This window comes from Salmo trutta, chromosome 1 (assembly GCF_901001165.1).
Source record: "Salmo trutta chromosome 1, fSalTru1.1, whole genome shotgun sequence".
Taxonomy (NCBI): domain Eukaryota; kingdom Metazoa; phylum Chordata; class Actinopteri; order Salmoniformes; family Salmonidae; genus Salmo; species Salmo trutta.
This window is the reverse complement of record NC_042957.1, coordinates 75,804,901-75,831,805: the sequence shown is the minus strand read 5'-3', so window position 1 is coordinate 75,831,805 and position 26,905 is coordinate 75,804,901. Positions and strand designations below refer to the sequence as shown.

Here is a 26,905-nt window from a genome sequence, read left to right as displayed (position 1 = left end):
GCTGTCTGGGTGGCTGGTCTCAGACGATCCCACAGGTGAAGAAGCTGGATGTGGAGGTCCTGGGCTGGCATGGCTACACATGGTCTGTGATTGTGAGGCCGGTTGGACGAACTTCCAAATACTCCAAAACGACATTGGATGCGGCTTATGGTAGAGAAATGAACATGACATTCTCTGGCAACAGCTCTTGTGGACATTCCTGCAGTCAGCATGCCAATTTCACACTCCCTCAAAACTTGGGACATCTGTAGCATTGTGTTGTGTGACAAAACTGCACATTTTAGAGTGACCTTTTATTGTCAACAGCACAAGATGCACCTGTGTAATGATAATGCTGTTTAATCAGCTTCTTGATATGCCACACCTGTCAGGTGGATGGATTATCCTGGCAAAAGAGAAATGCTCACTAACAGGGAGGTAAACAAATTTGTGAACAGAATTTGAGAGAAATAAGCTGTTTTGTGCTTATGGAAAAATTCGGAACTTATATTTCAGCTCATGAAACATGGGACCAACACTTTACATGTTGTGTTTTATATTTTTGTTCAGTATAGATCATTAAAGACCGATATTGCTTTGATGTAGAAGTTTAGCTGTTTAGTCTGAGTTAAAACTTGGAGACACTGCAGCTCTTCAGGCTTTGGATAAAAGTGTCTGCTAAATGGCATATATTATATAAGACCAGTCTTGGATGTCCAGCTCTGAGGAAGCTTTCATTTCTCCTCTTTTTGGGTCTTGCTTGCTTTTTCCTCAGACTCCATAGCTGCTATATTGACTTGTGTTATTTAATGACAACAGCATTTCATATAACTAGTGTCCAGAAGGTTTATTCTCCAACTGTTTCTGAGTCGATGTTTGTCTCTCAAACGGATTCTATCCCAAGTGGCACCCTATTCCCTACATAGTGCACTACTTTTGACCACAGCCCAATGGCACCCTATTCCCTATAGTGCACTACTTTTGACCAGAGCCCTATGGGCCCTTTTCAGAAGCAGTGTAGCTAATTAGGAATAGGGTTCCATTTGGGACAGAGTAAGTTTCTGTAATCCAATCAGAAGTCAGATCCACTGCTGTGGGAGGAGGGGTTAACCTAGGTTCATCTGAAGAGATTGATTTATTTCTGTCTGTCTGACAATGGGGAAGTTGTGTGTGCGTGTGTTTACTTGTATGTATGCGTGTTGTGACATATCGAATTACATCATTCTGACCTCATGTTGACATCACTGCTTGGTGAGGCTGGAGCTCTGATGAGCTCTGGTCTGGCACTCCAAGTCCTTCTACATAGAGTTTGATAGAGAGCTCTTTTTTGCATCTTTGCCATAATGGCTTCTGTGACAGCATTGGTAGCACCATTGAGGGATTTCTCAATTTTAAAGGAAAACTCCACCCAAAAGCGATCTTTTGGTATTTGTTTCATTAGTCCATTGTTGACGTAGTACCAAAAACGTTTTACTTGTCAGCAATCAAGTTTTCAACATATGTAACTTTAAAAAAACAGAAATCATACCCATCATATGATGCTGTATTTTATGGGGATGATTTCATTTTTTTTAAGTTACATATTTTGCTGACAAGAAAAACTTTTTGGGGACTATGTCAACAATGGACTAATGAAACAATAACCAAAAGATCACTTTTGGGTGGAGTTTTCCTCTAAAAGAAAGAAGGCAATTTCTTCTTCTTCTATTGACCGTCGGTTAACAAACTGAAATGATCAACACTGCCGTCTGTTGTCTGAACAGGTATAAATCCATGGTTGGCTATTTACAACCACCTCCATTTATATAATGTTTGTTCCGTAGTATCATTCATTGGCTGATCCCTCCTGATGACCTGGGTGGAATTATGTGATCTTTCCATAACCAATAGGAAGTCCCACCCAGTTGACTACTTCAAAATGGTGAATGTCCTCAATGGAGCTGTCCATGCTAAAACAGGCTTTGTTGCACTTGAGCTGTCTATCCAAGTCTATGGTCGTTTCACATACTATTTTTGTTCCTGAATATCTGATTCTGGGTCAGATCTTGTATTTATAGACCTAACGGGCCCAGGGTGTCTCCACCCTAGAGGCACTGAACTCATCTTACACCAGACCCCCACTGCCGACCAGATGACTTGGATTACCTCATCACAAATGGCCTCTAGGTTACTTGGGTTGAATTTGCATATTGTTCAAAAAGACAAGTGATTCTGTGAAACATTCAAATATCAATACATTCAATTTCTTTACTCTTCAAAAGTTAGTTTTCTGCTATCATCATTAATATTCAGATAGTGATATAGAGGCCTGGGTCGTGTTCATTAGGTTACCAAACGGAGGAAAACTGACTGAAACAAGTGGTACTAACCTGGACTTGTACAATAAGAAATGCAAATGTCTGTTGCAAAGCGTTTTGTTTGTCCTAATGAACATGACCCTGATGAAGGGATTCCCATCTCGGTAACTATGGCAGCCAGGTGTGTTTTGGTGTGGGAGGTTTAGGTGGGAGGGAAGTACTTGCTCCTCATGGTGCGTGTTTGAGATGGACGACACTGCAGTCTGACTGTGCAGAATCACTGATCTCCGACTAACTACTGATCACTACTCATCATGTGATCAAGATGAGTGATTCTGTGCCTTGCCTTGTTCAAACTGTTCCCCTCAAAACACGCTGATGATACAGCACCCCTCTCCTCCCTACACCGCTCCTCCCAAATCCACCCCTGCCTGCCCCCCTTGCCTTGTGGCTGTCTTGTCCCTCCATCTTCTCTCGGAGTGTGTCTCTTCTCTTCCCACCTGGCAAGCTTCCTTTCTCTTTGTTCCTTGTTCCACAGTTCTGATCCCGATGGCAAATTGATTTCGACAGTGTGAGAACAGACAGAGACAGCTCCCTACCGGATAGCACAGGGGCCTCCCCCTCTCTTTCCAGCAACCCCCTCCCCCCCTTCCAGTCTCTCCCCATCAATCTCACCACTTAGTCTCCCCCTCAATCTCACCCCTTACTCTCCCCCTTAGTCTCTCCCCCTCAGTCTCCCCTTAGTCTCCCCCTTAGTCTCCTCCCTGTCGCTCCCCCTCAGTCGCCCTGTATCCCCCTCCTCCCCCCTGCTTCCACGCACTCCTTCTCCAAGTGGAAGAGCTCCGAGTCTCATCCCTCCTTTCTGTCCTTTCTTCCTCTCCTTGATCCCTCCTTCACTCCTTCCTCGGGTCGGTGGCGGTGACAGTGGCGGTTGGTGGGTAGAGGATGAGGAGGGCGCTGAGAGGGAGAGCCAGGGAGGAGCCCGTCCACCAATCGGCTTGCAGCGTTTCCCACTCTGAACTCTAAACTTCTCTATCTAATCAATGTCCGTGCGAGAGACAAAATGGACACTACTAACTCTCAATCTCAAACAAGAGACTGCCTTTGCCACTGCTTGTCTTTGACTTTCATGCATGTACATGGTTGTGTCATTTTGTTAAATCTGAAAAGACATGTTCGTGTACGGTACAAGTGCCAAAAATATCAACATTGTATACAGTCATTGTACTCACTCAGCCACTGAACTGGACTAAACTGCTTTCTCTAAAGCACGTGGAATGACTAAACAGGATAATGGAGACTTTGGATGTGTCAAATGGAACCCTATTCCCTATGTACATTTGACTAGGGCCCATAGGGCCCATTCTATAGGGAATGGGTGCTATTTGGGACGTAGCCTTTGTTTGCAGTGAGGCTGTGAAGATATTCTGTCTGTTGTTCCTTTGATATACCCTGTGGCGCTGCACTCATTGCCTGGTGTGACCTGTCAATGCTTTGAGGTTTTTGTCGACAGCGTCATTATGCCTTACTTCTGAAATGTTCCTTTTTTCTGTGGTAGTTTAATGTGCAACTTAGGTTGTGGAATATAAATATCTTAGTTTAACTTGGACACCCCTTCAAATTTGACGCAAGAATCACTTTTGTTTTATCAACTTTTGTCTGGGGGATAATTACCATCCTGGACGAATTTCGTATTTTCCTCTTTTTATGATTCTTTAAATCAAGATGATTATTTTGAAAAAATATATAAATAAATGTTTCACAGTGCAAAATATATCTGGTTTCAAATCACACTATATACCTCCAGTCCTTTCTAGGACCTCCTCCAAGCCATCCCATAAGTGGTCAGTCTGAAATATTCATTTCCTTGAAATACTCCTTGATGGACCTCAGTTTGGACCTTTTCTGACCCCTGAATATGCTCTTTCAGCAGTTGGAGCGGTCATCATTGACCCCTCTACAACCATTTGATCCTTCCATGACCTTTGTCTAATTTTCTCCATAACTGCTGTGATCTAGTTGAAAGAAAGTACAAACAATATGTTTAATAATATGATTATAATCGTATGTCCTGAGTGATTGTCCTTTTTTGGTCTTCATTTCTTTGAAAAAATGCGTTAAGTGTTGTTGTAAAAAGATTTCCAGAAAAATACAAAATATTTATTTGAATAATATAAAAACTTATTATTATCTTTGAGCATGCTAGGTGCAATGATCAGAAATGTGATACTATTGAACTTTGACATTGAATGTATGGTGACTTTTTACAAAAAGTATTCTAAATAAAACACATCTATATATTAATAAACAGTTTGTTCAGACAAGAGATCTGTTCTGTCAAATGAATGACTTAAAAAATATATTTGAAATTATTTAATTTAAAAAAAATCTATTTTGATTGACATCAGTATGTTTTGGACCAGTACTGGCCAAACTTGTTCTTTTCTCTGCCATCTTTTTGTTGTGAATCATCACTCGTCACATAATTTCCCACATATGAAGTATTGTCTGTTGTCATGGCGTCTGCATCGTCCACACCTCATCTCTACCTCTCCCTGTCTACCTCATCCTCTATGCACTACCTCTGGTATCCCATAGCAACCAAGCTCTGATCGCCACGTCATCATGATGTGATTTGAACCATTTGAGTATCAGTGTGTGTGGTGAATGTGTGTGTTTGTGAATGGCACTATAGATGTGTCCATCTCCTTTCCTTCCTGCCTCCACTCCTTTCCTTCCTACCTCCTTTCCCTTCCTGCCTCCTCTCCTTCCTGCCTCCTCTCCTTTCCTTCCTGCCTCCTCTCCTTCTTTAGACAGTATTTCTCTAGTTTTGCTGCCATGTGAATATAATCCTGGTTTGTTTGAACTTTCAGTTGCATTAGGGTTATAGCCTGAAGCCATAGGGCGCATCCCAAACGACACCCATATTCCCTACACAGTGTACTACTTTTGGGCTCCCGAGTGGCGCAGCGGTCTAAGGCACTGCATTTCAGCAGTCACTACAGACACCCTGGTTTGATTCCAGGCTGTATCACAACCGGCCGTGATTGGAAGTCCCATAGGTGGCCGCACAATTGGCCCAGCATCGTCCCGGGTTTGGCCTAGTTTAAATAAAGGTTCAATTAAAAAAATATATATATTTGACCAGGGCCCATATAGGGTGTACTTTGGGACGCTTCCCTAGTTTCTGGCTCTGTGGATATAGTGTAACACACTCAGTATAATACTGTCTGATCTGATCTAGTAGAGCAGTGGTTCCCAAACTGTTTCCGTTTCTGTTACTGTACCACCAACTGTTTCTGTTACTGTACCACTAACTGTTTCTGTTACTGTCCCACCAACTGTTTCTGTTACTGTCCCACCAACTGTTTCTGTTACTGTCCCACCAACTGTTTCTGTTACTGTACCACCAACTGTTTCTGTTACTGTCCCACCAACTGTTTCTGTTACCGTACCACCAACTGTTTCTGTTACTGTCCCACCAACTGTTTCTGTTACTGTACCACCAACTGTTTCTGTTACTGTCCCACCAACTGTTTCTGTTACTGTCCCACCAACTGTTTCTGTTACTGTACCACCAACTGTTTCTGTTACTGTCCCACCAACTGTTTCTGGTACTGTACCACCAACTGTTTCTGTTACCGTCCCACCAACTGTTTCTGTTACTGTACCACCAACTGTTTCTGTTACTGTCCCACCAACTGTTTCTGGTACCGTCCCACCAACTGTTTCTGGTACTGTACCACCAACTGTTTCTGTTACTGTCCCACCAACTGTTTCTGTTACTGTCCCACCAACTGTTTCTGTTACTGTCCCACCAACTGTTTCTGTTACTGTACCACCAACTGTTTCTGTTACTGTACCACCAACTGTTTCTGTTACCGTACCACCAACTGTTTCTGTTACTGTCCCACCAACTGTTTCTGTTACTGTCCCACCAACTGTTTCTGTTACTGTCCCACCAACTGTTTCTGTTACTGTCCCACCAACTGTTTCTGTTACTGTACCACCAACTGTTTCTGTTACTGTACCACCAACTGTTTCTGTTACCGTCCCACCAACTGTTTCTGTTACTGTCCCACCAACTATTTCTGTTACCGTCCCACCAACTGTTTCTGTTACCGTACCACCAACTGTTTCTGTTACTGTCCCACCAACTGTTTCTGTTACTGTCCCACCAACTGTTTCTGTTACTGTCCCACCAACTGTTTCTGTTACTGTCTCACCAACTGTTACTGTCCTACCAACTGTTTCTGTTACTGTCCCACCAACTGTTTCTGTTACCGTCCCACCAACTGTTTCTGTTACTGTCCCACCAACTGTTTCTGTTACTGTCTCACCAACTGTTTCTGTTACTGTCCCACCAACTGTTTCTGTTACTGTCCCACCAACTGTTTCTGTTACCGTCCCACCAACTGTTTCTGTTACCGTCCCACCAACTGTTTCTGTTACCGTCCCACCAACTGTTTCTGTTACTGTACCACCAACTGTTTCTGTTACCGTCCCACCAACTGTTTCTGTTACTGTCCCACCAACTGTTTCTGTTACTGTACCACCAACTGTTTCTGTTACTGTACCACCAACTGTTTCTGTTACCGTACCACCAACTGTTTCTGTTACCGTACCACCAACTGTTTCTGTTACCGTCCCACCAACTGTTTCTGTTACCGTCCCACCAACTGCTTCTGTTACCGTACCACCAACTGTTTCTGTTACCGTACCACCAACTGTTTCTGTTACCGTACCACCAACTGTTTCTGTTACCGTACCACCAACTGTTTCTGTTACCGTACCACCAACTGTTTCTGTTACCGTACCACCAACTGTTTCTGTTACTGTCGCACCAACTGTTTCTGTTACTGTCCCACCAACTGTTTATGTTACTGTCCCACCAACTGTTTCTGTTACTGTCCCACCAACTGTTTCTGTTACTGTCCCACCAACTGTTTCTGTTACTGTACCACCAACTGTTTCTGTTACTGTACCACCAACTGTTTCTGTTACTGTACCACCAACTGTTTCTGTTACTGTACCACCAACTGTTTCTGTTACTGTACCACCAACTGTTTCTGTTACTGTTCTAGTACCCCTTCTGTCCTAGTACCCCTGTGGAAAGTCCTAGTACCCCTGTGTATAGTCCTAGTACCCCTGTGTATAGTCCTAGTACCCCTGGTTGTGGAAACCTGTAGTAGAGAAGGTGCTGTGCTATAGCAGCTACACATGTCCCCTTGACAGCCCTGTGGTTAGGCTTTTTACACATCATGTCTGCTGACAAACATCAGGCTGTGACTTGGCTAAGTTGAGGGCATGAAAATGTGTATTGTCAGTCTTCCATCATTCTTCACAAATCCAGTCAAAGAGCTGGCTTCCCAGACACAGATGAATCCTGTAGTCTTGGAACAAAAAAAAGTATTTCTCAAGCAACCATGATTTTTAAACCAGGAATAGATTGCCTCCCAAATGGAACCCTAATCCCTTTATAGTGCGCTACTTTTGATCAGGACTCTAGTCTAAAGTAGTACACTATATAGAGAATAGGGTTCCGTTGTGGACACATATCAGGTTTAATTTGTGCCTGGGAAATGAACCCTATATCAGTTAACGTATGTTCATCTGACATCAGACTAACTAGCTGTGCCAATGCCTTTAAGAACTGTGACCTCACTATGCATGACTTCACTATGAGAGATGAGCTTTAAGCACCCTATTCCCTACATAGTACACTCAAACGTAGTGCACTGCATAGGGAATACGGTGCAGTTTTGGATGCACACTAAGGCAGTCAAACCCAAGGGTTTTCTTTACCTTCCAGTTTGGGTCCAGAAATGTCCCGGTTCTGAAAGAACAGGACGTCAGTAAGTCACCAGCCTCCATCGCCGCTCGCTCGCTCACTCAGCCAACCAACTAATCACACACTCTCTGGTTCTCTCGGCTGTCATTGGCTGTCTGGCTTCAGTAAGGTGCTGGACATCCCTGTTTTGTTTTTTCCTTTTCCAACCTTCGACCTCTCTGATTGGCTTTCCTTCCTGAGGCGGGGTTTCTTCCAGCCAATCCAGGAGGCCCTGGGTTGCAAAATAATGTTTTTCCATGGAGGTAAAAGTGTCGGAAGACTCCTAAGTCCTTCTAACCCTGCCTGTCTGTCCTGTACTCTCAGAGTAAATGTTTAACACTTCACTCCAATAATAAGCACTACATTGTTTGTTCTCGCCTGCATGCTGGCTCTAACATTCACTCTATAAATAATAACTACAGACACACATTGAGAAACAAAAGTATTTAGTCAGTGGAGAATGGCTACTGTTATTGTACTTTCTGGTTTCTATAGGGGTCTCTATAATCTACCAAACAGCAGACTGAAGATAAATACCTTAGGGTTGGGATTAGGGGTTTGACTCAAGTGTCTTCCATGTGTGTTCTATCCAGACTAAACATCTCTCTTCCTTGCTTCCTCTCTCCACAGTGACCGAGCCCTGGAGATTTACTTCAGACAACCCATCAATGATGACAGATCAGCCCCTATATTCTACTAGCAGGGGCCCTCACAGCACCCCTGTGGGTCCCTGGCCCCTCATCCTCCCCTTAACACCCCTGTAGGCCCCTGCGGCTCCCTGGCCTCTCACCCTCCCCTTATCACTCCTGTAGGCCCCTCTGGGTCCTTGGCCTCTCACCCTCCACTTAGCACCCCTGTAGGCCCCTGTGGGTCCTTGGCCTCTCACCCTCCACTTAACACCCTTGTGGGTCCTTGGCCTCTCACCCTCCACTTAACACCCCTATAGGCCCCTGGGGCTCCCTGGCCTCTCACCCTCCCCTCACAGCACCCATGTAGGCCCCTGTGGGTCCCTGGCCTCTCACAGCACCCCTGTAGGCCCCTGGCCACTCACCCTCCCTTCACAGCACCCCTGTAGGCCCCTGGGGGTCCCTGGCCTCTCATCCTTCCCTTAACCACCCTGTAGGCCCCTGGGGGTCCTTGGCCCCACCACCTCCCCCTAACCAGCCTGTGTGTCCCTGGCCCCTCACCCTCCCCTTAAGCCCGCTGTAGGTCTCTGGCCTCTCTAGCTGTCACAATACTGATAATGATGAACATATATTTTTCATTTCTATGTTCCTGTAACTTTAAATAATGTACAGCAAACTGTCTAAGAGGTTGAAGGTAAATACTGAGAGGGAGGACAACGTGTGGTATGTTTTTAGGTTATATTACAGTAAATTGATAGTTACACTGGATGTAGATGTACAGTATAACATAAGTACATTTGTAAATACTTTTTCATTTAAAACTATTACTTGATATTTTAAACCAAGTATGCCCAAAGCTCTTCCTGAAGATCTACCATCCTGTAGGTTTTCAATCCAACATACCTGATTCCACTAGTTAAGGTCTGGGTGACCTGCTAATAATTAGAATCAGGTGAGTGAGTGAAAAAGTACAGGACGGTAGATCTTCAGGAAGAGGGTTGGGCAGGCCTGCAGCAGGCCTACATGCTAGCCTAGAACTGCTGTCAACTAGGATGGGCATTAGGGAGGCTCCACCACTACACTTACACTGCCTTGCAAAAGTGTTCACACCCCTCGGATTTCCTCACATTTTGTTGGTACAAAGTGGGATTAAAAAGGAATAAAATATTTTTGGGGTCAACAATCTTCACAAAATACTCAAGTCAAAGTGGAAGATGTTTTATTGATTTAATATGAATAGAGATTACATAACAAAAATATAGTAAATACATTTGACTTAGGGGGCTCAATACATTTGACTTAGGGGGGCGATTACAGCTGTGTCTTCCTGGGTCTTTTAAAGCTTTACACACCTGTATTGTGCAATATTAGCCCATTTTTATTATTTTTAAAGTTCTTCAAGCTCTTTCAAGAAGTCTCGCTATTGATTTAAGCAGATTTATGTCAAAACTGTACCACTCAGGAACATTCACTGTCTTCTTGGTAAAATACTCCAGTGTAGATTTGGCCTTGTGTTGTAGGTTATTGTCCTGCTGAAAAGTGAATTCCTCTCTGTGACTGGTGTAAAGCAGACTGAAGCAGGTTTTCCTCAAGAATTTTGCATGTGCTTAGCTTCATCCCGTTTCTTTTTATCCTGAAAAACTCCCCATGCATACCCATACCATGATGCAGCCACCACCATGCTTAAAAATAAGGAGGCAGTTAGTTACTCAGTGATGTGTTGGATTTGCCCCAAATGTAAGACTTTGCAGTGTTTTTTTAAAGTATTACTTTTGTGCCTTGTTGCATATGTAACCGATGTGAAATGGCTAGTTAGTTAGCGGTGGTGCGCGCTAATAGCGTTTCAATCGGGTGACGTCACTCGCTCTCCGACCTTAAGTAGTTGTTCCCCTTGCTCTGCAAGGGCCACGGCTTTTGTGGCGCGATGGTTAACGATGCTTCGTGGGGTGTCAGTTGTTGATGTGCGCAGAGGGTCCCTGGTTCAAGCCCAGGTTGGGGTGAGGAGAGGGACGAAAGCTATACTGTTACACATACAAGATGAATGTTTTGCAATATTTGTATTGTTCTTTTCAATCTGCCATTGTAAGTCATTATTGTGGATACTCTACAATGTTGTTGGGCCAACCTCAGTTTTCTCCCATCACAGCTTTTTTTAAATCACCAATGGCCTCATGGTGGCATCCCTGAGCTGTTTCAATCCTGCTGCTCAGTTCAAAAGGAGGACTGCATCTTTTATGTGTCTGGGTGGTTTAATACAACATCCACAGAATAATTATTAACTTCACCATGCTTAAATACATATTAAATGTCTGATTTGTTATTGTTACCCATCTACGAATCACTGCCCTTCTTTATAAGGCTTTCAAAAAGGTCCCTGGTCTTTGTAATTTAATCTGTGCTTGAAATTCAATACTTGACTGAAGGACCTTACAGATAGATGGTGTATGTATGGGGGACGGAGGAAGGGTTAGTCACTAAAATATCATGTCAACCCCTATTACACACACTGAGTCCATATAACTTCAAATCAAATTTTATTAGTCACATGCGCCGAATACAACAGACCATACAGTGAAATGCTTACGTACGAGCCCCTAACCGACAATGCAGTTGAAAAAAATATGGATAAGAATCAGAGAAAAATGTAACAGGTAATTAAAGAGGAGCAGTGAAAAATAACAATATATAGGGGGGTGCCGGTACAGAGTCAATGTGCGGAGGCACCAGTTAGTTGAGGTAGTATGTGTATGTAGGTAGAGATAATTAAAGTGACTATGCATAGATGACAACAGAGAGTGGCAGTGGTGTGGAAAGGGGAGGGGGGCAACGTGAGTAGTCTGGGTAGCCATTTGACTAAATGTTCAGGAGTCTTATGGCTTGGGGGTAGAAGCTGTTTAGAAGCCTCTTGAACCTAGACTTGGCGCTCCTGTACCGCTTGCCGTGTGGTAGCAGAGAGAACAGTCTATGACTAGGGTGGCTGGAGTCTTTGACAATTTTCAGGGCCTTCCTATGACACCACCTGGTATAGAGGTCCTGGATGGCAGGAAGCTTGGCCACAGCGATGTACTGGGCCATTCGCACTACCCTCTGTAATGCCTTGTGGTCGGAGGCCGAGCAATTGCCATACCAGGCAGTGATGCAACCAGTCAGGATGCTCTCGATGGTGCAGCTGTAGAACCTTTTGAGGATCTGAGGACCCATGCCAAATATTTTCAGTCTCCTGAGGGGCAATAGGTTTTGTCGTGCATGCTTCATGACTGTCATGGTATGCTTGGACCATGTTAGTTTGTTGGTGAGGTGGACACCAAGGAACTTGAAGCTCTCAACCTGCTCCACTGCAGCCCCGTCAATGAGAATGGGGGCATGCTCGGTCCTCTTTTTCCTGTAGTCCACAGTCATCTCCTTTGTCTTGATCACGTTGAGGGAGAGGTTGTTGTCCTTGCACCACATGGCCAGGTCTCTGACCTCCTCCCTATAGGCTGTAGGCTTTAAGGGCACTATGGTGTTGAACGCTGAGCTGTAGTCAATGAATAGCATTCTCACATAGGTGTTCCTTCTGTCCAGGTGGGAAAGGGCAGTGTGGAGTGCAATAGAGACTGCATTTTTTTGGGCGGTATGCAAATTGGAGTGGGTCTAGGGTTTCTGGGATGATGGTGTTGATGTGAGCCATGACCAGCCTTTCAAAACACTTCATAGCTACAGACTCGAGTGCTACGGGTCGGTAGTCATTTAGGCAGGTTACCTTACTGTTCCTATGGTGGTCTGCTTAAAACATGTTGGTATTACAGACTCAGACAGGGAGAGGTTGAAAATGTCAGTGAAGACACTTGCTAGTTGGTCAGCGCATGTTCGCAGTACACGTCCTGGTAATCCGTTTGGTCCTGCGGCCTTGTGAATGTTGACCTGTCTAAAGGTCTTACTCACATTGGCTGTGGAGAAAGTGATCACACAGTCTTCCGGTACAGCTGGTGCTCTCATGCATGTTTCAGTGTTATTTGCCTCGAAGCACAGCTCTGGGCTGTGTTTCCCTTTGTAGTCTGTAATGGTTTGCAGGCCCTGCCACATCCGACGAGCATCAGAGCCGGTGTAGTACAACACGATCTTAGTCCTGTATTGACGTGTTGCCTGTTTGATGGCTCGTCGGAGGGCATAGCAGGATTTCTTATAAGCTTCCGGGTTAGAGTCCCGCTCCTTGAAGGCGGCAGCTCTAGCCTTTAGCTCAGTGCGGATGCTGCCTGTAATCCATGGTTTCTGGTTGGGGTATGTACGTACGGTCACTGTGGGGATGACGTCATCGATGCACTTATTGATGAAGCCAATGACAGATGTGGTCTTCTCATCAATGCTATTGGAGGAATCCCGGAACATATTCCAGTCTATGCTAGCAAAACAGTCCTGTAGCTTAGCATCTGCTTCATCTGACCACTTTTTTATTGATCTAGTCACTGGTGCTTCCTGCTATAAGTTTTGCTTGTAAGCAGGAATCAGGAGGATAGAATTATGGTCAGATTTGCGAAATGGAGGGCGAGGGAGAGCTTTATATGCATCTCTGTGTGTGGAGTATAGGTGGTCCAGAGTTATTTTCCCTCTGGTTGCACATTTAACATCTTGATAGAAATTAGGTAAAATTCATTTAAGTTTCCCTGCATTAAAGTCCCGGCCTCTGGGTGAGCGTTTTCTTGTTTGCTTATGGCGGAAAACAGCTCATTCAATGCTATCTTGGTGCCAGCCTCTGACTGTGGTGATATGTAAACGGCTACAAACAATATGGATGAGAACACTCTCGGTAGGTAATGTGGTCTGCAACTTATCATGAGAAACTCTACCTCAGACGAGCAATGGCTCGAGACTTCCTTAGATATCGTGCACCAGCTGTTGTTTACAAAAATACATAGACCGCCGCTCCTTGTCTTACATTTTACATTTTACATTTTAGTCATTTAGCAGACGCTCTTACCAGATGCCGCTGTTCTATCCTGCCGGCACATTGTATAACCAGCCAGCTGTATGTTGATATTGTCGTCATTCAGCAATGACTCCGTTAAGCTTATGATGCTACAGTTTTTAATGTCTCGTTGGTAGTTTAATCTTCCCAATAACTCGTCCATTTTATTGTCCTAAGATTGCATGTTTGCGAGCAGAATTGCAGGGAGTGGGGATTTATTCGATCGCCGCCTACTCCTTAGAAGGCAGCCTGCCCTCTGGCCTCTCTATCTCCACCTCCTCTTCAGGCAGATCACTGGGGTCAGGGCCTGTTCCTGAGGGAGCCGTATATCCTCCTCCTCGGGCTCGTCAGAGTTGTGAAAGAAGAAAAAGGATTCTGCTAGTCCGTGGTGAGTAATCGCAGTCCTGATGTCTAGAAGTCATTTTCGGTCATAAGAGACGGTAACGGCAACATTATGTAAAAAAATAGTAAAACAATAAGTTAAAAACAACGCAGAGAAAACAAAAAAACAATCGGTTGGGGGCACATAAAACGTCTGCCTTCTGCTCCGGTGCCATTTGCTCCGGCGCCAACTTTTGTTATTTGTTAAGCCAAACTAATTTAGGCTTGCCTGAACAAATAACTAAAATATTTTAGTTATCTATTTTTATCAATCTTCAAAAAAATATAAAAATCTTCCACTTTGACATTGGCGTAGTTTGAGTCGATCGTTGACAAAAAATACTATTATATAAATTTTAATCCCACTTTGTAACACAATAAAATGTGAAGAAATCCAAGGGGTATGAATACTTTAGCAAGGCACTGTAGATAGTTAATGTCTTCTTGCAGTTAAAAAGGTGTCGAAGTTTGTTAGACCAATCCATTTGTTTTAATTTGTACAAATCATGTTTTTCCATAATAGACCTCGGTATTCTTTGATACAACACTGTACATTTCACATTGAACATCCTATAGATAGACTACTAATTTACAGTATGAGCATAGTAGAGCATTGAAGGAAGGCTTGCAGAAACCCGGTCAGATACGCATATCACAAACTCTTCCTTGTTCAGTCCATACCGATCTTCTTTGCAGTGAAATGAGGTACCTTACAGCAATGTGTCCTCAAGCTAAGGCAGGGGTCATTTAGCAGCTCATGGAAATGGATAGTGATGTACAATGAATGTGATCAAACATAACTGCAAACATTAGCTAATGCTTCTGTACAGGCCATAGACCATCATAAACAACACACCATATTGTCTAGGAGTCATGATACAGTATGCCCAGTAACATGGGAACTGTGCCTTCTGTCCTGTCTGTCCTGTCCTGTCTGTCCTGTCCTGTCTGTCCTGTCCTGTCTGTCTGTCTGTCTGTCTGTCTGTCTGTCTGTCTGTCTGTCTGTCTGTCTGTCTGTCTGTCTGTCTGTCTGTCTGTCTGTCTGTCTGTCTGTCTGTCTGTCTGTCTGTCTGTCTGTCTGTCTGTCTGTCTGTCTGTCTGTCTGTCTGTCTGTCTGTCTGTCTGTCTGTCTGTCTGTCGTTTCCTATGCAGCTGCAGGTTAAATCATCATCCTAAAACACTGCTATAAGCAATGGGAACATAGATCACTTTTATCTCGATATTGTTTGTTATATTGTTCTTCAGAATGTCACAAATGTTATTTTCTTTGATTTAGATTTTTCGAAAATGTTTGATCAGTCTGCTAAGTAATTCTACTGTAAACAAAATGTTTGTGTTGCTTGAATATGTTAAACTACTACTGTACTACCACATACTCTAATGGTAGAATACAAATAGAGAAATGCTATGAATTCCCTTCTACATTTTCTTCTTTTTAAAGTGAGTATTATAACTTTATAATAAGATGTTAGCTAGCTACAGCAGAAATAATAGCTGATATGGTTTGACGTTCAGATTTAGTTTCCCACCTCAGAATAACAAATAGAATGTTATTGTCATAGTGTGATCATGCTGACTCAGTATTATACACTGTAGACCTATCTGAAATCACACCCTGTTCCCTTTAGTGCACTACTATTAGTCAGAGCCAATCTGGGCACTATGTAGGGAATAGGATGCCATTTTGGACACTTATTGATTGTCTTTAATAGGGGTCAGAGAAAGGACAGTGGTCACGCTGGTTAGTGTGGAGGTATGAGAGAGAGAAACTGATATGAGTGTAAGAATCAGAGTCTCAATAGATACCACTGGTTTGATCCAACATTAGACCACTGTTTGAGAACAGGTAAACCACTGGCTAGGCACACCAGAAGGGTTTCAAATACATTTTATACGGTTTTATATTTTCTCACTCTGTTCCTGTATCTGTATTGTACAAAAATTACATTTGTACACATTCATGACCTTGTATGAAATAAAACAACTGGACACAAGAAATGTTGAAATGTTGTGTACTAACTACTGCTATGCATGTCAGAAACAAAGGATGAAGAACTGGGTTGTGTTCAGTAGAGCACACCGTGACCATATGAAGAACTGGGTTGTGTTCAGTAGAGCACACCGGGAAAGTAGAAAAAAAAAAATTGCAAGAGAAAAAGTTGCTGCAAACAGCAATGAAATTGGGTGCTGCCTGGCTTGTGAGCTGAAAGAGACCGTTGCATGGAAGCATTATACGTCCTCCCCCTTGTACATGTAACAAACAAAAAAACTATGTGCAAGTTAAGTTGATAGAGCGAAGAGAAGTGGACTTATTTCAGGTTTAATTGAAGGTTCAATATATTTCAGATACCATATTGCTTAGCTTTCCTCAAAACGTATACATACACATACACAGTTGAAGTCGGAAGTTTACATAAACCTTAGCCAAATAGATTTCAACTCAGTTTCTCACAATTCCTGACATTTAATCCAAGTAAAAAAATCCCTGTCTTAGGTCAGTTAGGATCTCCACTTTATTTTAATGTGAAATGTCAGAATTATTTATTTCAGCTTTTATTTCTTTCATCACATTCCCAGTGGGTCAGAAGTTTACATACACTCAATTAGTATTTGGTAGCATTGGCTTTAAATTGTTTAATTTGGGTCAAATGTTTTGGGTAGCCTTCCACAAGCTTCCCACAATATGTTGGGTGAATTTTGGCCCATACCTCCTAACAGAGCTGGTGTAACTGAGTCAGGTTTGTAGGCCTCCTTGCACGCACATGCTTTTTCAGTTCTGCCAACAAATTTTCTATAGGATTGAGGTCAGGGCTTTGTGATGGCCACTCCAATACCTTGATTTTGTTGTCCTTAAAAACCTCTTGACGCTCTTGACGAACATCCAGCGAAAAACTCCTATCGACATTAGCATAACGAAATTTAATATATATATTTTTTTCAAATATAGGACTGTCTCATATCGTTTTATAGATACACCTCTCCTGAATCGACCCACGTTGTCCGATTTCAAAAAGGCTTTACAGGAAAAGCAAAACATTAGATTATATTAGAGGAGTACATCGTAAAAGTAGCCACAGCCATTTTCCGACCAACCACATGCATCACAAATAACCAAAAAACAGCTAAATGCAGCACTAACCTTTTACAAACTTCATCAGATGACACACCTAGGACATCATGTTACACAATGCATGCATTCTTTTGTTCGATAAAGTTCATATTTATATATAAAAACAGCATTTTACATCGGCAAGTAACGTTGACTAACTATTTTCCCTCAAATGCATCCCGGGAAACAGTGCTACAATTTACTCAATTACTATTCGAAAACATTTTTAAAATGTAATATTGTCATTCTAAGATTTATAGATGAATATCTCTTGAAAGCACCTGTAATACCAGATTTAAAAATAACTTTACTGGGTAATCACACTTTACGATAAAAGCGGATGCGATACTCAGAAAATTACCTAGTAAATACAGCTCTGCGCCATCTTGGAACAATCGCATATCACATCTAATCTTGTATACTATTGTCAATAATCCCTTACCTTTGGTTGTCTTCATCAGAAAGCACTTCCAGGAATCCCAGGTCCACAACAAATGTATTTTCGTTCGAAAAAGTCCATCCTTTATGTTCCATTAGCTTGTTGTTGTTAGCACGTCTGAAGGCTAATCCAAATGCTCAGTCGGGCACGGGACAGCAATTTCGAGAAAAAAAACATTTTTTCCCCATTTAGGTTCGTTCAAACATGTCAAACGTTGTATAACATAAATCTTCAGGGCCTGTTTCAACAAGAGAGCCAATAAGATTTGAGGGGGACGATTGTATTGTGTTTCAAAACGTTCCGAAAGGAGGGGGTAGACAGGGCCGCCGACGTCATAATGGTGATGGCCCTCCTCCTGTGACCAATTTCAACAGCGTGTCATTCTGTCAGTTTCCACAGTAGAAGGCTCAAACCACTTTGTAAAGACTGGGGACATCTAGTGGAAGCAATAGGAAGTGCTTAATGAACCATAGCTCACGGTGTGATTAATAGGCAACGTGATGAAGTTGAGTCCGCAATTCAGAATTCCACTTCCTGTTTCGATCTGTCTCGGGGTTTTGACTGCCATATGAGTTCTGTTATACTCACAGACACCATTCAAACAGTTTTAGAAACTTTAGGGTGTTTTCTATCCACAAGTATTAATTATATGCATATCCTAGCTTCTGAGTTTGAGTAGTAGGCCGTTTAAAATGGGCACGATTTTTTTTCAAAATGCGCTGTGGCGCCCCCTATCCTAGGGGAACTCCAAGAGGTTTTAAAAGCCATTTTGCCACAACTTTGGAAATATGCTTGGGGTCATTGTCCATTTGGAAGACCCATTTGCGACCAAGTTTTAACTTCCTGACTGATGTCTTGAGATGTTGCTTCATTATATCCAATTAAATTTCCTTCCTCATGACGCCATCTATTTTGTGAAGTGCATCAGTCCCTCCTGCAGCAAAGCACCCCCACAACATGATGCTGCCACGCCTGTGCTTCACTGTTGGGATGGTGTTCTTCGGCTTGCAAGCCTCCCCCTTTTTCCTCCAAACATAACAATGGTCAATATGGCCAAACAGTTCTATATTTGTTTCATCAGACCGGAGGACATTTTTCCAAAAAGTACAATATTTGTCCCCATGTGCAGTTTCAAACCGTAGTCTAGCTTTTTTATGGCGGTTTTGGAGCAGTGGCTTCTTCCTTGCTGAGTGGACTTTCAGGTTAAGACGATATAGGACTCGTTTTACTGTGGATATAGATACTTTTGTACCTGTTTCCTCCAGCATCGTCACAGGGTCCTTTGCTGTTAATCTGGGATTGATTTGCACATTTCGCACCAGAGTACGTTAATCTCTAGGAGACAGAACGCGTCTCCTTCCTGAGCGGTATGATGGCTGTGTGGTCCCATGGTGTTTATACTTGCATACTATTGTGTCTACAGATGAACATGGTACCTTCAGGCATTTGGAAACTGCTCCCAAGGATGAACCAGCTGGACAAAATTAACAATGGTGGTAATAAACACTTGGGATATTTTGTCCTTCAGCAAAGTACCCTACTAGCCTAAAGCCCTCAGATTGATACAAGAGAATGTGTAACGAGTAGGCAAAGTCAGAACCATGGAGAAATGAGGCCAAGCCTACACCTTGCAGTAGCGGTGTGTGGGTAAAAACACCGGGAAGGCAGAAAAAAGAGCCAAATTACAACCTATATGTTGTGATAATTGCATTGTTTGCTCTATAACCTGTTAGTTCATTTGCCTTGACTCAGACAAGACATGAAGACAGTGGCAGAATAAATTCAACAACTACCTTTTGTTCAATCATAAAACCGGAGAGCAACATCTGTCCTGTGAAGTAAACAAAGCCTTTTGCATGTAACAAACAGTTACATGACCTACAGCATGGTCAAGCCAGTTAATTTTTCAGACATTTTTGAACTACTAAATAACTATTGGTTTAGTTTTACCGCAAGTCACACAGAAAACGGGCTGCCTCCACTATTCCAGCACTACCTCACGTGAACATTTCCATCCATTAAGAAACAATGATGTGCGCCGGAAGAAATGGCAGCAGTTTTACGGGCGTCCAACCAATTGTGATATTATGTGTTTTTTTTCGCGTTATTTGTAACTTATTTTGTACATAATGTTTCTACAACTGTATCTTACGGCAAAAAAAGAGCTTCTGGACATCAGGACAGCGATCACTCACCTGGATTAGACAAAGATTTTTTCTTCAACAAGCAGGACGCACAGGACATTCACCAAACACCCGATAGGGCCAACATCCCCGTTATTTGCAAGAGGAAGAAATGCAGGTACAGAGGACACAGAGCGGGATGCATCGTTTGGATCCGCAGAAGGCGAGTGGGAAAGCTGCCATTACCGTCAATATTACTCACCAACATGCAATCATTGGACAATAAATTAGACAAGGTATGATCACGAATATCCTACCAACGTGACATCAAAAACTGTAATATCCTATGTTTCACGGAATCGTGGCTGAATGAGGACATGGATATTCAGCTAGCGGGATATACGCTGCACCGGCAAGATAGAACAAAACACTCCGGTAAGACGAGGGGTGGGGCGGTCTGTGCATATTTGGAAACAGCTGGTGCACGAAATCTAAGGAAGTCTCTATATTTTGCGTGCCTGAAGTACAGTATCTTGTGATACATTGCAGACCACACTACTTGCCTAGAGAGTTTTCAGCTATACTTTTCGTGGCTGTTTATTTACCACCACAGACGGATGCTGGCACTAAGACCGCACTCAGTCAGCTGTATAAGGAAATAAGCAAACAGGAAACCACTCACCCAGAGGCGGCGCTCCTAGTGGCCAGAGACTTTAATGCAGGGAAACTTAAATCAGTTCTACCTAATTTCTATCAACATGTTAAATGTGCAACCAGAGGGAAAATAAATTCTAGATCACCTGTACTCCACACACAGAGACGCGTACAAAGCTCTCCCTCGCCCAACATTTGGTAAATCCGACCACAACGCTATCCTCCTGATTCCTGCTTACAAGCAAAAATTAAAGCAGGAAGCACCAGTGACTCGGTCTATAAAAAAGTGGTCAGATGAAGCAGATGCTAAATTACAGGACTGTTTTGCTCTCACAGACGGGAGCATGTTCCGGGATTCTTCCGATGGCATTGAGGAGTACACCATATCAGTCACTGGCTTTATAAATAAGTGCATCGAGGACGTTGTCACCACAGTGACTGTTCGTACATACCCCAACCAGGAGCCATGGATTACAGGCAACATTCGCACTGAGCTGAAGGGTAGAGCTGCCACTTTAAAGGTGCGGGACTCTAACCCGGAAGCTTATAAGAAATCCTGCTATGCCCTGCGACGAACCATCAAACAGGCAAAGCGTCAATACAAGGCTAAGATTGAATCGTACTACAGCGGCTCCGACGCTCGTCTTATGTGACAGGGTTTGCAAACTATTACAGACTACAAAGGGAAGCACAGACGCGAGCTGCCCAGTGACACGAGCCTACCAGATGAGCTAAATCACTTCTGTGCTCGCTTCGAGGCAAGCAACACTGAGGCATGCATGAGAGCATCAGCTGTTCCGGATGACTGTGTGATCACGTTCTCTGTAGCCGACGTGAGTAAGACCTTTAAACAGGTCAACATTCACAAGGCTGCGGGGCCAGACGGATTACCAGGACATGTGCTGACCAACTGGCAGGTGTCTTCACTGACATTTTCAACATGATTGAGTCTGTAATACCGTTGCACTCATGTCCGTAGCCATGAAGTGCTTTGAAAGGCTGGAAATGGCTCCCATCAACCCCATTATCCCAGAAACCCTAGACCCACTCCAATTTGCATACCGCCCAAACAGATCCACAGAGGATGCAATCTCTATTGCACTCCACACTGCCCTTTCCCACCTGGACAAAAGGAACACCTATGTGAGAATGCTATTCGTTGACTATAGCTCAGCGTTCAACACCATAGTACCCTCAAAGCTCATCACTAAGCTAAGGATCCTGGGACTTAAACACCTCCCTCTGCAACTGGATCCTGGACTTCCTGACGGGCCGCCCCCAGGTGGTGAGGGTAGGTAGCAACACATCTGCCACGCTGATCCTCAACACTGGAGCCCCCCAGGGGTGCGTGCCCAGTCCCCTCCTGTACTCTCTGTACACCCACAACTGCATGGCCAGGCACGACTCCAACACCATCATTAAGTTTGCAGACGACACAACAGTGGTAGGCCTGATAACCGACAATGACGAGATGAGCCTATAGGGAGGAGGTCAGAGACCTGGCCGGGTGGTGCCAAAATAACAACCTATCCCTCAATGTAACCAAGACTAAGGAGATGATTGTGGACTAGAGGAAAAGGAGGACCGAGCACGCCCCCATTCTCATCGACAGGGCTGGAGTGGAGCAGGTTGAGTGCTTCAAGTTCCTTGGTGTCCACATCACCAACAAACTAGAACGGTCCAAACACACCAAGACAGTTGTGAAGATGGCACGACAAAGCCTATTCCCCCTCAGGAAACGAAAAAGATTTGGCATAGGTCCTGAGATCCTCAAAAGATTCTATAGCTGCAACATCAAGAGTATCCTGACTGGTTGCATCATTGCCTGGTACGGCAATTGCTCGGCCTCCGACCGCAAGGCACTACAGAGAGTAGTGCGTATGGCCCAGTGCATCACTGGGGCTAAGCTGCCTGCTATCCAGGACCTCTACACCTGACGGTGCCAGAGGAAGGCACTAAAAATTGTCAAAGACCCCAGCCACCCCAGTCATAGACTGTTCTCTCTGCTACCGCATGGCAAGCGGTACCGGAGTGCCAAGTCTACGACAAAAAGGCTTCTCAACAGTTTTTACCCCCAAGCCATAAGACTACTGAACAGGTAATCAAATGGCTACCCGGACTATTTGCATTGTGTCCCCCCCCCCCCCCCCCCCAACCCCTCTTTTATGCTGCTGCTACTCTGTTTATCATATATGCATAGTCACTTTAACTATACATTCATGTACACACTACCTCAGTTGGCCCGACCAACCAGTGCTCCCGCACATTGACTAACCGGGCTATCGGCATTGTGTCCCGCCACCCACCAACCCCTCTTTTACGCTACTGCTACTCTCTGTTTATCATATATGCATAGTCACTTTAACCATATCTACATGTACATACTACCTCAATCAGCCCGACCAACCGGTGCCTGTATATAGCCTCGCTACTGTTGTTTTTCAGTCTTTTAACTGTTGTTTTTATTTCTTTACTTACCTATTGTTCACCTAATACCTTTTTTTTCACTGTTGGTTAGAGCCTGTAAGTAAGCATTTCACTGTAAGGTCACCTGTTGTATTCGGCGCACGTGAGCCTGGCACACTGAGGACAAATGAGACAATCCTGAACATATATTGGGAATTTTCCAGAGTATGTGTGCCCATTGTACATTTCATAGTAGTCAGCAGGATAGGTGCGCTCTCTATATGCGTATCTAGGTCATTAGACACCATTAGACATGCATCTGTCTTGGGAGTGGGCATGTCTGTTTATTTTTGTACCATTGCTATGGCCTAATGTTTGTTGTTGCTATGGTTACGCCACCAACGGAATCTATTCCTTAATGTGAAACCAAGCTAAAATTAGTGCAAGGCAAAAAGATAACGGTGGCTAAATGCCAGAGGGGATTAATCATTAACATAAAGAGGAGTTACTGTGTGTGACGTAAGGATGAAAACTGTATAAAAAGTGTGTGCCAAGGCTGGAAAGGAGTTACTTCATGAACCAGCTCAGATTATATTACTTTGTAATAAAGTCTAATTGAACTCACAGGCTCTGGTATTTCAGAAATATTATTGACTGAATATTTCCACGACACGTGTTGATCAAGTTGGCTTTTCCTAGGTTTTGGAAAACTGCCACCCACTTCTCACTGGTGGATTTCGTGGTATCCTGTCTGGCTTTCTGTATTTCCTCCCGGCTAGCACAAACCTCTTCATAGAATTAGTCCATACTGACTGTCTCTGTCATTTTGAGGGCAATCACCACCTGCTCCAGGTCAGTGAAGGGGAGCACCTCATAGAGGCCTATCAGTTTCACCATTACATTTTCTGGTGAGAAATCAAACCACTTGTCATAGAATTTCACAAAGTCCTGTTGCTGCTTGGACCTCTGTGCTGACAATTGTTTGTCTATCAGCTGCTTGGTCTGGTTTCCAAAAAAGCTGTCCTGTTTCCGCTGAAGCATCTTCATTTTGAACTTTTGGACTTCCTCGTAAACATCTGTTATGCAGAGCGTCGTTTCCTCCAGATTTTTTACGACTTGGTCAAAAACACACCCCACATTATGGAAAAAGCACAGATAAATCTCAGCAGCTTCCGTTTTTTCTTCATACTCAAAACTACTCTTCAGTGCCACAGGACAGGTATCCCCAAGGGACCTAAAGTATGATGTAAGAGTTGGCCAGCTTTGCAGGAGACGATCTACAGCTGTAGATCTAGAGCCATCTTGTGCGAACATGTCACAGAATTTCACGCCACTAAATGTCAACAAAGGCAAAAAATGCATGCATTTCCTCTCTAGGGAAGCAGATACTGAGAAGTGGCTGTAGATCTTTAACACAATTGTCTCAATATCCACTGACAGCTGATCGCAGGCTTGCTTGCAGGCATTATGAGCTATGTGAGCTGGGCAGTTAGCTTTCAGAATGAGATTGTTGGCACTGCTTAATAACTGGTAAACGGAGTGGTGTTTTCCAAAGTTGACATTGGCATTATCTGCTGTGTAGGATGTGATGTAATTCCAGTTCATGCTTTTCCAGACAGTTCATCAGAGCTCGATGTATGCCATCTGCAGTTTCATCACTGTCTTCATAAAAGTCAAGTAACGTGCACTGCACTCTATCAGACACAGAGAAATATCTCACGCACACTGGAAACATGTTTCTATTTCCCTTGTTTGAATCACTGGCAACTGAGAAATACACTGGCTCGCCTTAGGTCGGGGACAGATCATCGAAAATATCCTGCAGCCTTTGGTCCTAAAACATTCATTGTAATAATCTCAGCTTTTGTTCTTCCCAAGTGCATCTTCTTCACATTTGAGTCATGAAACAAAACATTTTCCGCATTAGATGTCACGAAGAAAGCACCGCTATTGCTAGCACCTTAAGCTAGCGTGGCCTTCTTGTGCATTTCTGTGGATGCATGCCGAGTTAGGTCATTCTCCCCTCCATGGCCAATTGAAAATTCCTGACAGCATAAAGTACAGAAAGCTTTCGTCGAGTCACCACTAACAGCCTTAACCCAAGTCTTTTTTGCTTCCTGTTTGTTGTAGCTGCACAGTCTTTTCTTTTTTGCAGGTTTATCCATATTTCCTTGATATGCCAAACCAACCGAACAACAACAGAAATTACTTTGCAGAAATTGGCGCGTTTATGCTATACTGTGATTGGAGAATATACAGGACAAGGGAGATCCCGTATGGGACAAACCAATTTAGCCCAATATAAGGGACATCCTGGGAATACGGGGACAGTTGGCAACCCTAGTTATTTTTAACCGGGCAACAATACAGCTGCTATTAGCTAACGTTAGTTTGCTTGTCCAAAGTCCAGTAGCTAACCTATGTAGCTAGCTAACGAACAGACAAAGAAATGTAGCTAGCTGTATTTTTTTATGGAAGGTTTGTTATACAAATACCTTCAGCCATTAGTTAGCTAGCAGACAAGAACAGCTGACAACAATAGCTAGTTCATGTCGAAGCGGCAGTCCTACATGTTTCCACAAAACATAGTTAGCTAGCTACATCAGTTAAACCAAATTGTCACGCTGCTACCTTATAACGCATGCAATGGACTTTTGGAACGTGTCATGGTAATTATTCTAATCAAAGGAGAAGCTTTTATATTTCTACAAAACCATCAAACTTTATTAATAATTACTGCAGTAATGGAGCGTTAACGGTCACCCAGTGGTGTAGAGCTAAAAGCCCAAATAAGCAGTGTTGGGTTACAACTTTTTATAGTCCTCCTGAGTCCACATGGCAAAGAACAGATATGTGAAATTATACAAGGGTACAAACAGTAACAGACAGCAATATTTAGATGGCGGTAAAATGTCTGTCTCTAAGTCATTTACTGCATGTTTATACAGAAATTATAATATAACATAGGACACTAGATCCTTCCTTCAACAGATGAAGTCCATTTGCGATGTGGGAGAGAAACCAGTGGGAGGGTTCCCCTGGCCCTGGCAGAACAGCAGGCACAGACACAGACACTAATCATGCAGTGGAATTTAGTCTTTAGGGCTTATCACCAATGCATCGTAAATCAACTACCAGCATTAAACCTCAGAAGCTCTTCTCAGGCCAACACAGTGTGAAAGTACTAATTGAATAATACATTCTAATTTAAAAAGGTAATTTGAATATCAATGTTGTAATTTCTACCATAAACGCTAGCTAGCTACTCCATAGTTCAAGCTATGGTAAGAGCTAGCCATATTTCACTGTCAGACAGGACACAACTCAAACTAGCTGAGAAAACAAATAAAATCAGATTGTATTGGTTGCATGCACATACTCAGCAGATCTTATTGCGGGTGTAGTGAAATGCTTGTGTTCCTAGTTCCAACATTGCAGTAATATCTAACAATTCACAACAATAACGTTTCACACAAATCTAAAAGTTAAAGAACGGAATTAAGAAATATATCAAAATTAGTCCAGAGTATAAATATAGTGCATTCATAAGTATGTGGACACCCCTTCAAATGATTGAATTTGGCTATTTCAGCCACACCCTTTATTGACAGGTGTATAAAATTGAGCACACCACCATGCAATCTCCATAGACAAACATTGGCAGTAGAATGGCCTTACTGAAGAGCTCAGTGATGTTCAACGTGGCACCATCATAGGATGCCACCTTTCCAACAAGTCAGTTTGTCAAATTTCTGCCCTGCTAGAGCTTCCCTGGTCAACTGTAAGTGCTGTTATTGTGAAGTAGAACATCTAGGAGCAACAATGTCTCCATCGAGAATGGGTACACCACACAGGCTCACAGAATGGGACCGCCGAGTATTGAAGCACGTTGCGCGTAAAAATCATTAGTTCTCAGTTCCAACATTCCATAATGAGTTCCAAACTGAACGCAATGTCAGCACAATAACTGTTCGTTGGGAGTTTCATGCAATGGGTTTCCAGAGCTGAGCAGCCGCACACAAGCCTCAGATCACCATGCGAAGTGTCGGCTGGAGTGGTGTAAGGCTTGCCGCCGACGGACAAATCTGGGTTTGGCGGATGCCAGGAGAACGCTAC

The 26,905-nt window shown here is 43.4% G+C and overlaps 1 protein-coding gene across 4 annotated transcripts in view; it reads left to right on the top strand.

The window, feature by feature from the left end:
* The window catches only part of LOC115208011 (brain-specific angiogenesis inhibitor 1-associated protein 2-like), a 42,306-nt gene extending 32,163 nt beyond the window's left edge, over positions 1–10,143 (top strand). The window contains exons 12-13 of one of the 4 annotated variants that reach the window (XM_029775730.1): positions 8,089–8,131; positions 8,737–8,848. In XM_029775730.1, the coding sequence (XP_029631590.1) occupies positions 8,089–8,116 (28 nt within the window). In that variant the 3' untranslated portion in view covers positions 8,117–8,131; positions 8,737–8,848. Of the gene's footprint in view, positions 1–2,814; positions 3,175–3,201; positions 4,603–8,088; positions 8,132–8,736 lie in introns of those variants that run through there. The other 3 variants (XM_029775711.1, XM_029775704.1, XM_029775721.1) reach the window with 3 other exon arrangements.
* Positions 10,144–26,905: the final 16,762 nt, after the last annotated feature.